Source organism: Actinia tenebrosa, unplaced genomic scaffold (genome assembly GCF_029948245.1).
Source record: "Actinia tenebrosa isolate PJP-AT-01 unplaced genomic scaffold, QUT_ActTen_1.0 PGA_scaffold5__44_contigs__length_20552954, whole genome shotgun sequence".
NCBI lineage: Eukaryota > Metazoa > Cnidaria > Anthozoa > Actiniaria > Actiniidae > Actinia > Actinia tenebrosa.
Window position 1 is genome coordinate 11,282,652 of NW_028292582.1, and position 15,572 is coordinate 11,298,223.

Here is a 15,572-nt window from a genome sequence, read left to right on the forward strand (position 1 = left end):
TTTAAAAGAAAGTTTAGCAACAAATATAATGTTGCCCCCCCCCCCCCCCCCCGACAGAAGAAGCAAATGGTTGAATAAATAAATTATGAATAATTTATAAGGAGAAACATAACAGAAATCAGTGACTCAAGAGAAGTTATTCCAGAACTGGACCCACTTTTATCTGCGCGCATGCGGTAATAATATGAGAAGAATATCTGGATCCAGAGTCAACGGACAATCATTTTTTAGAATCAGAGATCAGAGGATCATTGTGCTCGTAAAACAATAAATACAATTTTGTGAAAAGTGGGTCCAGTCTGGACTAAAGAGAAGGCTGTAAATCAGATACAGAAACATCCTCATGTGCATTCAACTACAACATGATTTAATATTCTCGTTCAATAAACTCATTTCAATTTTGAAATGTTTAATAGGAGAACATGAGATTATATTACTATTACTATTACTATATTACTATTGATAAGTAATATTACTACATTCATGTCTAGTCTGTACGAAAAAGATGATGCTGATTGTGATCATAGTGATGACTATGTTAATGGTGTTGATGATGATGGTGTTGATGATGAAAATGATAATTTTGATGATGATTATGATGGTGTTGGTGACAACGTTGATGATGATGATGGTGTTGATGATGAAAATGATGTTGATAATGACAATGATGAAGAAGTTGGTGATGTTGATGGTGATGATGGTTATATTAATGGCATTGATTATGATTATGATGATGATGACAATGATATTTGACTTTAATAAAGGCAACACAAGACAGTTCTAACTTAGCACTGATCACTTAGCACTTGTAACAGGGAAAGCCATTTTATGTGGTTATCAAAGGTACAGCAACGTTCTCACCATTTGCAGAGTTTTTAAAATTGTTCATTGTAGTCAAATTTTTAAAGACCCTAAGAGTCGGTCACCCAAGGCTTGAACCCCATAACCTCCAGCACACTAGCTCAGTGCTCAACCATTTTAAATGCCCATAAAGAATGGCTGTGTATATCAATGTATATATTACATAACTATGTTACTGTACATACCCTTAGTCTGTGTACTTGTCGTTTGGTGTTCTGACGAATGGAGTCAATTACTGGTAAGAGTTTACTAGTGGCTGCTATTTGGTTGTGGTGGATTCTGAAAGGTGAGAAAAGAATTTTCAAATTTTACTTGACGAAGAGTTAACTCTGCTTTGCATTTTTTTAGTGGTTTTGTACCATTTATACTCCATTATCTACGTCTATAGTACATATATAGAGGAATTATTATAATATTACATTGAATTTTTAAATGATTTATAAATACTAAGCTTACTAGTAATCCTCGTAGATAATATTTATAGCCAGAGCTATATTTTAATATTTTTTATCACTATAAGTTAAAATCCTTTTGAACCCAAGACTGAAAATGCACCACTGCAATTCATATACAATACAGAAATCAAGAGTTGTGCAGCAGTAGTGCATTCACTTCAGTAGTGCCAAAAAAAGCTAAAAACCTGAAAAAAGCTGAATTCCAATTGGATCTGTGAGTTAGTGATGCTGTTGTCAACTTAGACCAGCCCATACCTTTCAGAGGTCGATAAAATTTTAAGTTAAAAAAAGGTTTTTATTCATATTGATAATAAATTAATTACCTCATCAAGAAGAATAGACACCTACAAGACAACTCTATCTCCCAGTTTGCCTATTGGACCAAAGAGAAGCAGACATTGACATTAAAATCATTAGCAAACAGCAGTCGTGGAGTGTCTTTTTTGTACCCAATTTTTTGGACATTCTTATTGTATTACTGGTTGTGCTTTGTTCCACTAATCTCTGTGAGTGTATACAGCACACGTTCGCCTTTTCTTCTTCTTAAGTGTTGAAACAACGTGGTCTTTTAGAGTGGTTTTCGTATTGGTTTAAAACATATGGTACTGACTTACAGCACGTTTTCGGTGCGACACGCCATAGCATTGAAATGGACGTAGCATTGAAATGGACGTAGCATTGAAATGGACGTAGCATTCAAATGGCTAATCGTAGAACAGTTTTTGTATGACTGTGAAAAGCTCACGACACGAACACGGTCATGACACTTCAAATAACCGAAACTCGGCTCAGAACAGGGCGCGGACAAGGTCACGCCAATCACATTGAGCAATAAAATATCCCCCAATAAAAAGTCTAGAAAACAACACGGTGGCGGCAAGGCAAGCATACGGCACAGACTTTTCACAGTCATACGAAAAATTTTCTATAAGTGGGAAACGTACGGTACAGACTTACAGCGCGTACACAGTTAGACATGCTGAAACATTGAAATGGATTCCCATATAAATTGTTATCGTATGGGTGGGAAACATACGATACTGAAATGCAGCATGTACACGGTAAGACATGCTGTAACATTGAAATCGCTTCCCTCAAGAATGGTTATCGTATGAGTGGGAAACATGCAGTACTGACGCAGCATGTACACGGTACGACGTGCCATAACATGCATTGAAATTGTTTCCCATTGACTACAAGCAAAGTTAATAGATTAATAGCTATTAACTATGCTTCAAGATATGCATGCATTCAAAACGCGTAGTAACGACCACCGTAAGGTTAAGTAGGGCCACATTACTGTTGCGAATTTAACGTATCTACTCATTCAAAATTCGCTCTAATGTGAGAAATGGTCCCACAGTAAAGTAGAGCAGTTGCTGATACCTTTATCCATTCGTCAAGTAGCTTCAGAAAAGCAATGACATAATCAAATGGTAAGACAACCAGTCCTTCTTCCAACTCACTAAAACGAATTCAATTTTTTTCTCAATTAGTTATTTATAAATAAGTCGAAGATCATTTCTAAAGATTAGCGATTAACCTGTGCTTCTCAATAATCATTTCCATCACGAGCGTAATGCCTTCCTATTTCAGTTCACGTGTCATTCTCTTGAGAATAACCTTTGTTTGAATTGTGTCCAAATTCATGTGTCTTCTCGTACGCAATCGTTAAACAAAGCGATGATACTCAAGGGAATGAATGATATGTGGTCTGAAGTGGGACAACATTATGCCCAAGGTAAAGAGGTCTATAGCATGCGCAGAATGTAAAATTTGCCGTCACAACAAAATAGGATATTGGTGAATGCTAATCAAAATGTTTCCATGACAATGACAAAAAAAACAAGTCAGCCATGTTTCCATGACAATGACGGGAAAAAACGAGGCAGCCATGCTTCCATGACAATGACAAAAAAAAAAAACAAGGCAGCCATGTTTCCATGACTATGACAAAAAAAGGCAGCCATGTTTATCCTCATGAGAATAAAAACCTTTGCTTCACTCGCATAAACTCATTCTCAAACTCTTATATTCGAGGCTACGCGTGGTGGAATCTATTTTCCAATCCAACATGGCTGCAGCGTGAATAAGGCCCATTGAATAAATTGTGAGTCATTAACATGTTATTTCGGCAGAGCAACATTGCCATCTAGAAGCATCATCAACGTCAAAATAAAGAGGAAGGCCCATTGATTGTCATGGAAACGCCTTGATTGACGTTCAGCAAACCTACATCATCTTGACGACGAATTGTGCTATCGAGAATTTTGTAAATTACAATAGTTGGAAGGAAAAAGAAGCTAAATACATCTAACCTGGAACGGATCTTTTGAGTGACTTGTATCACATAACGAGAAGACTGAAAAATATGACCAAATGTAGTATATTAGATTACGAAAAATACTATAGACATGAAAACGAGTTCTGATTAGTCAGTAGACGCATGACGTAATTAGACGTAATCTGCAAGAAACGTCGGGATGTAGCTCAATTTGAAGGTCATAACAATAGGTTTCCAACTCCCATGAGATTAAAATTCTTTTGTTTTCCCCCTCTCCAAATTAAGCTGCTTTGACGTCACGTGCAAAGGGTCTATTCTATGGACCACAAAAATAGCTCAGTTTTGATGCGAAAAGGACATTGTCTTGACCTCGAATTAAAAACAATTATAAATTATTGAATTTTTGATTTTATTTTCACATATCGCTTTTACGTAAATTGGGCTCCCTGTGATCTTACTTACCGAAATGTTACCAAATGCCATCAATATTGGGTTAGTAGGAGGAATTGGAGCCTGTGAGGACGAAGAAAAGCTTAATAAACTAAAGTCCCTGTTTCACGATGAAAGATTTAGCTGAAACTTGCTTGCAACGGCGTTGCGAGACAAGTTTCACTGGGCTGTTAAACGGCGCAATTTTGGCTTTGTGAAACTTTCATCACGAGAAAGTTTCACGAAAAGTAGAACTGCTTTCTACTCGTGCAACCAAAACTTGTGTCGGGAACAAGTTTCAGAACGAAATTGTGATATTTGAAGAATTTCCTTTCAACCTAAAACGTGTTTTGGGCTGGGAAAAATGGACATGTTTGGAACCCTTTCATTGCACTTTTTAATTATAATATATATTATTATACATTTTTAATTATAATATTTTTGTTATTATTATCAAAAACCTTTTTGTTTATTTTCAAAGCGGCTCGATACTCGAACATCTTTGCAGATTCCTCTCTGTGCAGTTCAATGGCTTCCATTAATTGTTCCGCCTGTTGGTATGAAGTAAAAAAGTATAGAACTCAAATATATACATAAATTATATAGTAAAGATTGGATTAAAGACGAGACATGTTCACTGTAACTCCGAGTTTCGTCACAGTGAACATGTCTCGTCTTTAATCCAATCTTTACTATATATCTATTGCTCTGCATCCCTACGCATCGAGCACTGTTTCACCAGTATAGACCACATTACATACTTTGTTATATATAGCTTATATATAGAATGCGCGCTTTGATTGGTCGAGAAAGTGTTTTATTAGTTAACGGAGCAGTTTAGTTAAGCTTAGTATGAAACAAATCATGCTCTGGGTGTCGCTCTGGGTGGCTTTGGGTTTCATAGTCGAATCGACCCAGTCCCCGTGCAGCAAACGACGTCCGGCAAACATTGGAGAAACCATATCGCAGCTGAAAACACATGCGCATTCGCCAAAAATGTGCAGTCGAACAACAAGACTACTTTTACTAAAAACGTTTTACATAAGAAATTCTGACGTGACATCTGTATGTCACTCTGACAGATTTCTCAGAGGTTAAAACGTTCGTGATTTTTTTACCGATTTCACGCTTTCCATTGTCTTCTTTCCAGCCTTTCTTGCTTCAGAATCATTTTCTCCAGGAATCTTTGATAAAGAAAAGTGAAATAACTCTTTTGAAAAGTACAACAGAAGACAGGAAATGACGTCGACTGATACCAATAGCCCTAACAGGTCACGTGACCTTATTTTCCTTAATCGAGAATTCGCGTCAAAAAAAAAAAAAAAAAAAAAAAAAAAGAATTAAAAAAAAATCCGAAATAAAAACTCTGGGTGTTTAGGTTTCTACAGCGTGAGGATGAGAATAGGGCAAAAACCCCTTGGCCTCCACTGGCTACGCCCCTGAAATGACATTATACTTTATAAGGATTTGTATTGGAAAATGCACTAAACTGTAAGACCTGCGGTTTTGTTGTAATTTTACTTACGACTTGTTCAGGCCCTTGTGCCAGAGTTTCTTCAAAAGCAGCTTCTCGTTCCTAGGTTTGAAAAGAAAGTTGAATTTACCGCTCAAAACAAACAAAGAGAACGGAAATGACGTCAAACGCACCTGTTCACGCTCCTCATCAATGATCAATGGCTCATCCGTTCGTTGCCATAGACGCAGAGACTTGTCATGTGACCCCGTGACCTGTCAACCAATAAGAATCTCTTAAACAAAATTGGTTCTCAAATAAAACACAGCTTTAACGACGGGTTTTTTTTACTCTCGGCGGCCATTTTGCCTAACCTAACAATAAAAGTCTTTTGAAAAGTTTATCTTAAAGAGCTTGAATGCGAGGTAACACGAGGAAAATATATCGAGATACTTGTTTAGGACACTCACCACGTATTCTCCATTGGGACTGACAGCTAGGCACCAGACCTCTCCCTGATGACCCTGTCCAAATAAATATCCGCTTGTTTATTACGAGAAACAAATGGTAAAACCCAACAGGTAGTCTGACGGAAATCGATTAGCCAATCAGATTGCGAATCGCGTTTGCTGAACGACCTTTGCGCGCCTTGAGAAGCAGAAAAAATAACATGTGTGGATCGTTAATAATCAATACCATAACACATAAGAATAGCACGTAAATACAACGCATTTTTAAATCAAAAAAAGTTTATTGTTATTAAAGATATTAATATACGTACACACACCTTACTAGTAAATAGCAATTTGAGTATATCATCAAGTTTTCGACCATTTTCGAAACAAAAAACATTGTAAGGTTAACTTTGTTGGCTATACGAATTATAAAATCGGATAAACACTTAAAATAAGCTTTTCTTGTAAATTTGTTTATGTACATAACTTGAAACTTTACTATAAACTAGACAAATGTGCAGCTATGACTTCTTTTCACCAATATTTCACACTACATTTCAAGAGAATACATATTCAAGTCCAACTGAAAACGAAATGGTGTCCTTCACATCAATATGTTTATTTTCGTCCAGGACTCTAGGCGCGCAGTCATGTTAGGGATTGATTCTTTTTCAAGTCAGAAAATCATGCATTGCGCGTTTCCGAGATCACCTGGCAATCAGATTTGTCAGACAAGCACGCGCTTAAACCCTATATAAGGTTAACAAAAGGCCAAACGGAACAAGGATCAACCAATCATTGCGCACCTTTCGAGTAATTTTCATACCCGTAAAAAAGAGTGCGTTCGCTTCAGTTCTGCTTTTTAGCAAAGATAGATAGATCCAAACACACGCGCAAGGTCTACTCTCTACTCTACTAACCCTAAAAATGCCGACAAGAGTGGTAAGCTCTCTTCAAGATAATAAAGACTATATTATCAATCGATGCTTCCTTCGCAACGGACTGAGAGAGCGTAATATTATGTTTCAAGGCGGGGTGAATAACCAAAAAGAAACATTTTCTTTCACACATGGACGTACGTACGACTTCGTTGGCACGGCAGGGGCTAAAATAAGAGACGCCATGACCAAAAATTTGACAGGTTTTCTCTTCAATATCGATGAAGATGCACAACAAGACTTACGAAGCGCCTTTGAAAACCTGTTTAACTACAATGGCTACAGAAATAGGCTTGTATATGAACGTCAAAGTGTTAAAAGGTCACTGAATTTGCTCCTATTCAAACCAGAAATTAGTTTATTTTCGAAAGAATACGTAGCTCACGTCACTTTCAGTTGCACCAGCACGAAAGGCCCAGGAAATCACTACACAGTTGATACGAGCATCACTTGCCAAAAGTACACCTGGTTTGAGTTCCAAAAAGAAGATGAGGAAGTTATTTTGAATTCTCTTCAGAACCTGGCCATTTTCTGAACTAGCTTGTCGAACCACAAAACCACAAAAAATATGTAACGTCCTCAGCTTTTTTCTTTTTGAGAAAACATTCTTAGTTTACAAAGTTTTGATTTTTTTATCTTTTCGGTTAGAAATGTATTTTCAAATTTTAAAATCGTTTCAGTCTTGGGAGGTAAGAATCTAGTTATTATTCCATGTGGTTTTAACCATGTCTTCTCGGAACAACAGGAAGTATAGTTTCTTGGTTCAGTTCCAAGAAAAACATTTATTTTTTCCTCGCGAGAGTTCATTCTCAGAAACGACAATGACTCTCGTTTGATTTACTTGTTTCACTAAGAATAGTACGATCTATATTCAAAACGTTTGTAACAAGAAATTAGTTTTAACACTGTAAGCAACTATTTCGTTACAAACTAGAAATAGCTCTACAGACCACGACTTCTACTTTCTATAACAGTTAAATGATAAAAAAATGTTCCGATTTACTGGTTTATTGTTAATGTATTATCGATGTTTTTCAAGTTGAAATACAGTGATAAGATTTCTTGATGTGGTGAAATAAAATATGATTTTGTAGGTCTGTATCATTGTCAAATTCAAATATACTCAGACAAACAAACTTACAAGTTTACTTTCAGCAGAAATGCCTGCGTGCAAAGATATTTGAAATAGTTCACCTGTAGCACCATGATTTGTTCAAACTTGTCCGCATTCCAATACTTCAGGGTCTTGTCCTTACTGACTGACATGAAGTAATGGGTGTTCGCGATGAACTGAGAGAAAAGTACACATGTATTATCAATATGAACACGTGACAGCAGCCATCTTGGAGTATAAGGAGAGCAGCCTTTACAATGAAGAACAAAAACTAAAGATAAAGATATTTGGACTGCTGAGAGTCCATAGGATTGGAATTTCAGAGCTGGATTAAATTAAGAAGAACTAATATAGGACTTTAAAAGTAAGCTTGATAATCAGAACGACATAGTAAAGTTTTAACCCTACTGATCAATCTCCGGCAGACATGTTTCAGCGTCCTTACGCCATTATCAGTGTGACAAGATAGTTCTTACAAATGCTTAAATACAGTGAATAGCACGTGTAAATGCGTAGTGTAGTACACACTTATTTCAATAAAGTTAGTCACCAAAAACCTAGAAAGTTGAGATCACTGAGCATCATCACTGACTTTTCATATCAAAAAAGCATAAATATACAATGCTTTTTTTAATACAAACTGTAGCTTGATGATGCTCAGTAGATGTGAGCCTGTAACCGGTAAAAGATTCGCAAGTCAATGAACAGTTAGTTATCAAGTGGTTGAACGTGTAAAATGAATCTACCCATAATCCTTGTCCGCCTCAGCTTTATAGCTTTTCAGGTGACAACTTTATTGAAATAAGTGTATATTCAAGCTAATTACAAAGATAAATAAAGCTTAGCATGTGTTACTTGCAGATTCAAAATAGGATTTTGCCACACTTTTTGCTAGCTTGTCACACTGATAATGGCGTAAGGACGCCGAAACATTTCTGGCGGAAATATATGAGTAGGGTTAAATCTTTACTATGTCGTTCTGATTATCAAGCTTATTTCAACGCTGCTATTACGCCAACCACAAAAATACTTTTTAAAAGATACTGTTTTTACCTGAAGTCCCATAATGCTGAAATAAATTAAGAAACAAAAATGGAATTAAAATTGGATACAAGTTTTTTTTATTGACTAAACATTTTGGAAAAGATATCTTGGATGTAGTTTACTTATCAGATAAATGCAATGGCATACGCACCCCCCCCCCCTCCCTTCATAACCTAGAGATTTTTTTACAATACGAAAATGGCTCCCCATAAGAGTGTTTTCGATAACATTGAGGCCCCGTCTGAATCTGCAACTTTCACACCGAAACCGAAAAAAAAAGTTTTTCGTCCACACATGAAAACGGAGAAAATATTTGGCGTCCACACTTTTTTTGTGATATGCAAAAACGTACCCATCATCATGAGCAAATATAGACTTGTGACAATCCCCGAAGTCCAGCCCCCATATCTTGATATTCTTGTCAGCAGACCCAGTGATGATCAGTGTGCTATCCTGTTATCACAAATTTGACATCATTCCTCATTCCCCTAATAGAAACGTCCCGACTTCACTTACGTGGGTCGTCTTACCCCACCAGACTCGTTTTGGGGCTACCTTGGTCCCACTCACCTCTTGTTCAAGGCATCAAGGTGTCAAAAATGGTATTACAGTAACGTTACCCAGATCCTACTTACTGATAACATCTGTTAGGTACTGGGCCCCCAAACCCCTCTTTTTCATGATCTGACAGTGGTTACTCAGACCCTACTCACTGATGACATCTGTTAGGTACTGGGCCCCCAAACCCCTCTTTTTCCTGGTCTGACAGTGGTTACTCAGACCCTACTCACTGATGACATCTGTTAGGTACTGGGCCCCCAAACCCCTCTTTTTCATGATCTGACAGTGGTTACTCAGACCCTACTCACTGATGACACCTGTTAGGTACTGGGCCCCCAAACCCCTCTTTTTCATGGTCTGACAGTGGTTACTCAGACCCTACTCACTGATGACACCTGTTAGGTACTGGGCCCCCAAACCCCTCTTTTTCATGGTCTGACAGTGGTTACTCAGACCCTACTCACTGATGACATCTGTTAGGTACTGGGCCCCCAAACCCCTCTTTTTCATGGTCTGACAAGTGGTTACTCAGACCCTACTCACTGATGACATCTGTTAGGTACTGGGCCCCCAAACCCCTCTTTTTCATGGTCTGACAAGTGGTTACTCAGACCCTACTCACTGATGACATCTGTTAGGTACTGGGCCCCCAAACTCCTCTTTTTCATGGTCTGACAAGTGGTTACTCAGACCCTACTCACTGATGACATCTGTTAGGTACTGGGCCCCCAAAACCCTCTTTTTCATGGTCTGACAGTGGTTACTCAGACCCTACTCACTGATGACATCTGTTAGGTACTGGGCCCCCAAACCCCTCTTTTTCATGGTCTGACAGTGGTTACTCAGACCCTACTCACTGATGACACCTGTTAGGTACTGGGCCCCCAAACCCCTCTTTTTCATGATATGACAGTGGTTACTCAGACCCTACTCACTGATGACATCTGTTAGGTACTGGGCCCCCAAACCCCTCTTTTTCATGATCTGACAGTGGTTACTCAGACCCTACTCACTGATGACATCTGTTAGGTACTGGGCCCCCAAACCCCTCTTTTTCCTGGTCTGACAGTGGTTACTCAGACCCTACTCACTGATGACATCTGTTAGGTACTGGGCCCCCAAACCCCTCTTTTTCATGGTCTGACAGTGGTTACTCAGACCCTAAATCTGTTAGAAACTGGGACCAACATTTTTCTCAGTAAACTTCGCTAGTTTTTTCTTTTTCAGTTGTGATAAAATACAAGTTAAAGAAAAAACAATTCTAAACAATGACAGATTAACTTACTGAGGAAATATCCAAAGCCATGACAGGCAGCTTGTGACCGTAAAGAGACAGGAAAAACTACCAGAATAGAAAAAATAAATAAATAAAACTGGGACTCGTGCTACTATCTTGTTCGTTTGCTGTGTTTAGTAATATATTCTAACCCTACACCATCACTCCAGGCGTCCTATTGGCCCATGTTGATTAAGATATGGGAGAGCCAATTCCGGAGGCGATAGAGAGCAACAACCCCGGCCGAGGGAAGCGGTTGATCATCGCTGAGGGAAGTTGGGTGGGACGTTGATGAGTCGATCACCAAGACCGTACAACGAAGGGGGTGAAATTATTCATTTTGAAGTCTCGTATTTATGCCCCGACCAATTAGGTTGTCAACTAGTGATCCCCGGGAGTATCGGGATGTGCGTATATCCACGGGATGAGGGATTTGGACGTTTTGTTGCGCTGGTGCCGAGTGAGAATAGTTAGTTTGTTAACGGTCGGTTGGTTCGGTAGGTAGGTTTGTTAATTCGTTGGTTAACTGCTAGGTTAATTGTTTGGATTCTATGTAGGTAGGTCGATTGGTCGGTCAGTTGGAGGGTTGGTTCTTTGGTTGGTCGGTCGGTAAATCACTTGGTTGGTCAGTCAAGGTTAGTTCTTTGGTCAGTTGGTCGGTCAGTCGGTCTTTGGGTAAATCACTTGATTGGGTAGTCAGACAGTTGGAAGATTAGTTCATAGTTCAATCGGTCGGTCGGTAAATCCCTATATTGGATGGTCCGAATTCAAATAACTAACTTACTTTGAGAGAATCGGCAAAGAATACTTTAACTGTACAATCCAGCAGACTGACAGCTAATAACTTCTGGTTCGGGCTACGAATAATAATAATAATAATAATGATAACAATAAAATTTATAATATAAAATAACAAATATATGTACAAATTACTTATTTATCGATAAAAGCATGATAATAATAATAATGATAATAATAATAATAATAATAATGATAATAATAATAATAATAATAATAATGATAATAATAATATTAATAAATAAATCTATTAATTGAGAAAAGTTAAAAATAAGAAAGTATATATAATATGATTATAAATAAGAAGGAAAAATATATATGTAATAATTAATGTCTATGGAATGAAACCCAAATGGAGCCCAAATCGTAGAAAGAACAGCAAAAAATAAAAAACAACAACAACAAACAAACATCGGTAATAATCAGGCAACACGTAGTCATGGCTACGGTAAGATAAGTGATATTCTAGATAGGGTTACCAACCTGTATTTAACGCAAACGACCTCCTCTTTCAGTTTGAGGGTCTGTACATGGGCAATACCAAGACGTTTGCTGTTTAAACAAACGAAATAATAATTTCAAAAGAATTTTCAAAGTGATTAAAAGATAAAAACATTTGATTGAAATATCAATATGAAAATGAATGTGTAATTAACGACAAGTGTTCTGAAGCGAAATTACCTAAGAGTGTGCAAAACTATATATTTCAGTTATAAGAATGATTTTCAAATGAAAAACAGCAGAACTTCCCACAACAGCATTTTCCTATAATTAGTCTTGAATTTCCGTCATCTCATTTGCATTTCATCGATATTTCAAATGTTTATATCTCCTAAAAACACGTACAAAACATTGTTCGCATATAGATGTTTTTCAAAGTAATTTTTTCCCTTGATATGCACTTTAAGCAATTATTCTACATCATTTTTTCTGATTCATAGTGCATGTAGTGTTACTAACTCACCTCTCCCCTCTAGGGTTCCGGTTCGATTCCTGGAATAGACCCCTTGCCAAAATGGCGGCCGAAAATTGAAATGCGTTGAATTAAAAAATCAATGCCAGTACTGGAAAGAGCACCTTTACCTTAGTAACCTTACGAAGATTCATTATATCAGGTGTTATATCGGCCGAGAAAACCTTAGTCGAATATTGACAACTTTACAGACATTTGTATGTCTGGGGGTATAGCGTACACCCCCAGACATACGAACGTCTACTGCTACTGTATCATATGTGAGTAGAGTTTGTTTGGTCTCCTTTGATTCAAGGGTTAGCTACGTTTTACATACAGGATGTCGCAACAAAATGCTCCGTCCCCCCCCCCCCCCCCCCTTTCCCCAATAAAGAATGACCAATAGCAATTTCCCTCACCTTGTTTTGGAGTAATTTTCATCGGTTATCAACTCGAATTCCCAAAACTTCACAGTCGAATCTCCACTCCCCGACACAAAGCCACGCTACAAAGAATATGCAAAATGGTGCGTTGTGCTTTCAATTCTTTTATAAAAATATCGTGGATTGTCAGTCTTTGTTCGCTTATAAACACTGAAACTAGGACCACCTGAGCAACTACCACTTCTTTGCGCGCATTGTTTGAGATCACCTGGATAATAATTTTTGACGGCTTATAACACAGGGAGAGGGGAAGAAGCTGCGATAAAGAGAAAACAGTATTTTCTTCCCCAAACATGTTTAGTAAAACTCACGGTTATTTGGGGTTGCGAAAAATCGCCATTGAAATCGCCGCTCAAGTGGCGCGAAGAAATTGCGCGTGTTGAAGGACCTTACCTTGTCAGGTGCAAGAGATAAACTCCATACGGGACCTTCATGTGCTTCCACGGACTCTAGAAGGCTTCCTGCCGCAACGTCATAGATCTCGATTTTCCCCTCCTAAAGACACAGGTAACCCAATACATCATGGACAAAAGACTAAACGAGTTAGTACACTCACTTCTCGACTAGATACATCAAATGTGAGAATGTTTTTGTTGGGGTTCTCCCTTGATTCGAGGGGTAGGGTGTATGGAATTTCCAGTTTCTTCACTAACAAGCAAAATTCTAATTTCATCTGTGAGTTAGCCGTGCCCTGACTTAGATCATCCTAGAGGTTGTTTCAAGGTTCAATCTATGAGTTAGCCATGCCCTGACTTAGATCAGCCCATAGGTTGTTTCAGGGTTCAATCTGTGAGTTAGCCTTGCCCTGACTTAGATCAGCCCAGAGGTTGTTTCAGGGTTCAATCTGTGAGTTAGCCATGCCCTGACTTTGATCCGCACAGAGGTTGTTTCAGGGTATCGGTAAGGAACTAATGCCTCGCTACTCTGCCCCCCCCCCCCCCCCCCCCCCGACATTCCCCTCGATGAAGAGGCAGCAGCCTCGAAATGAATGTTTAACAAATTTAATTAGAGCTGTATATCTTAATTCCTTTCAAGTCTCCTGTTACCTTGGTTCCAATTATGACGTGTTTATCTCCAGGAACGAAGAAAGAACACAGAGCATATCCAGTGTACATTGTACGAATACATTGATGAGAATCTCTAGAATAAAGAGAACAAAGGAAAAACACAGGTTGCAACATGGTTTGTCTGTCTGTTTTAGGGTCATTTACTGCATCGGTTGGACTATTCGTCCGCCCGTCTGCCTAAGTTAGTAGAGAGTTTAAGTTTCTCGTTAACGATAAACGTGAAACGTCAGTTTAACATTAAAAAAATTATTTAAAATTAGTAAAAAGGAATCGCAAAAATCTCCAAGTAGTAGATAAACAAAAGAGTACTTGTCTTTGTCGAGAAGGTTTGTAAAAGGTAAAGTGAAACTTAGGGAAACTATGAAAACGTGGTCCCGTTTGCCGTTTGCGGGAAGGAAAAACGGGAATCTTAATCTTCCTAGTCCTTCTGTTGGTCGGTCGGTCAGTTTTTCCTTCTGTTCGTCCATTAATCCGTCCGGCGATCTGCCTTAGTTTCTCCCTCTATCCGTCGGTCAAAAAAGGGAGCCATTCTATTATGATTGATTGACTCTCCTACCTATTCCAGACCTTCAAGGTCTCCTGAGATCCTGATAGAACGCACATGCCATCTGAACTAAGGCTGATGGTCCTACGAAGGGAAATCATTCGGTCACTCAAACATTTTTGATTATTTTTCAAACTCCACTGGAAGATTAGTGCTGTGTTCTAACTCCTTGGATGCAAGCTTATTTCTAAAGTTTAAAGATGTTTGGCTTGCACTTCATGGGAGTAATCTATTCATCTATACCTCTCTAAAGTTAATCATCTCTCCTACTCCTTCCACCAACAACGTCTAGGGTGTGAAAAAAATCTGGACAGCATTTTGGGGCTGTTTTATGGGACATATTTCCAAGATGGTGAGTATTTCGTACCCCAAGAAGTCCCACAATGCACTGCAATGCCAACTCGATTATGCCAATTATGCAATTGTTGCCATGGAGGTGGATGTGTTATGTTTGTAGAGCTTTCCATGTTATTTTGTCGACCTCCCCCCACTGCTAACAATCCCCTTAATATTGACTGATAATATTGACTGATAATATTGACTGATAATATTGACTGATATCACACGTAGATGAGCTTGGCGTTGGTGCTTGGGTGGGAGGAGCCTCGGGAACTCGGAACCAACGCTATTTGTTTTGCCACTCACCCTCCACTAAGGTAAGTATAGGTAAGTATTCCACTGCCAAGTCAGTGGTTACTATGGCAACCCTATCACCTCCCACCTAGCACCGTCACACTGACTTGGAAATGGAATACTTACCTATACTTACCTTAGTGGAGGGTGGGTGGGGAAAAAAATAGCGTTGGTGTAGCTTGCAAACTGCGTAAGCTAGCATTAGCGAAATCGGATAGCACATGGCGTTAGCGAAATTGGATAGCACCCAATGCAAGCCTCGTCC

At 38.5% G+C, this 15,572-nt stretch overlaps 1 protein-coding gene across 1 annotated transcript in view; it reads right to left on the reverse strand.

The window, feature by feature from the left end:
• LOC116304412 (WD repeat-containing protein 3-like) overlaps nt 1-15,572 on the reverse strand; it is a 31,218-nt gene that overhangs the window by 532 nt on the left and 15,114 nt on the right. The window contains exons 15-34 of the mRNA XM_089037471.1: nt 14,687-14,758; nt 14,110-14,203; nt 13,457-13,558; nt 13,040-13,125; nt 12,152-12,220; nt 11,655-11,727; nt 10,880-10,936; nt 9,386-9,486; nt 9,043-9,058; nt 8,070-8,165; nt 5,953-6,006; nt 5,677-5,757; nt 5,555-5,605; nt 5,148-5,213; nt 4,491-4,580; nt 4,063-4,113; nt 3,635-3,678; nt 2,703-2,781; nt 1,640-1,689; nt 1,047-1,140 (exon numbers count right to left, since the gene is read on the reverse strand). Of these exons, the coding sequence (XP_088893597.1) occupies nt 1,047-1,140; nt 1,640-1,689; nt 2,703-2,781; nt 3,635-3,678; nt 4,063-4,113; nt 4,491-4,580; nt 5,148-5,213; nt 5,555-5,605; nt 5,677-5,757; nt 5,953-6,006; nt 8,070-8,165; nt 9,043-9,058; nt 9,386-9,486; nt 10,880-10,936; nt 11,655-11,727; nt 12,152-12,220; nt 13,040-13,125; nt 13,457-13,558; nt 14,110-14,203; nt 14,687-14,758 (1,426 nt within the window). The remainder of the gene's footprint in view (nt 1-1,046; nt 1,141-1,639; nt 1,690-2,702; nt 2,782-3,634; nt 3,679-4,062; nt 4,114-4,490; nt 4,581-5,147; nt 5,214-5,554; nt 5,606-5,676; nt 5,758-5,952; nt 6,007-8,069; nt 8,166-9,042; nt 9,059-9,385; nt 9,487-10,879; nt 10,937-11,654; nt 11,728-12,151; nt 12,221-13,039; nt 13,126-13,456; nt 13,559-14,109; nt 14,204-14,686; nt 14,759-15,572) is intronic.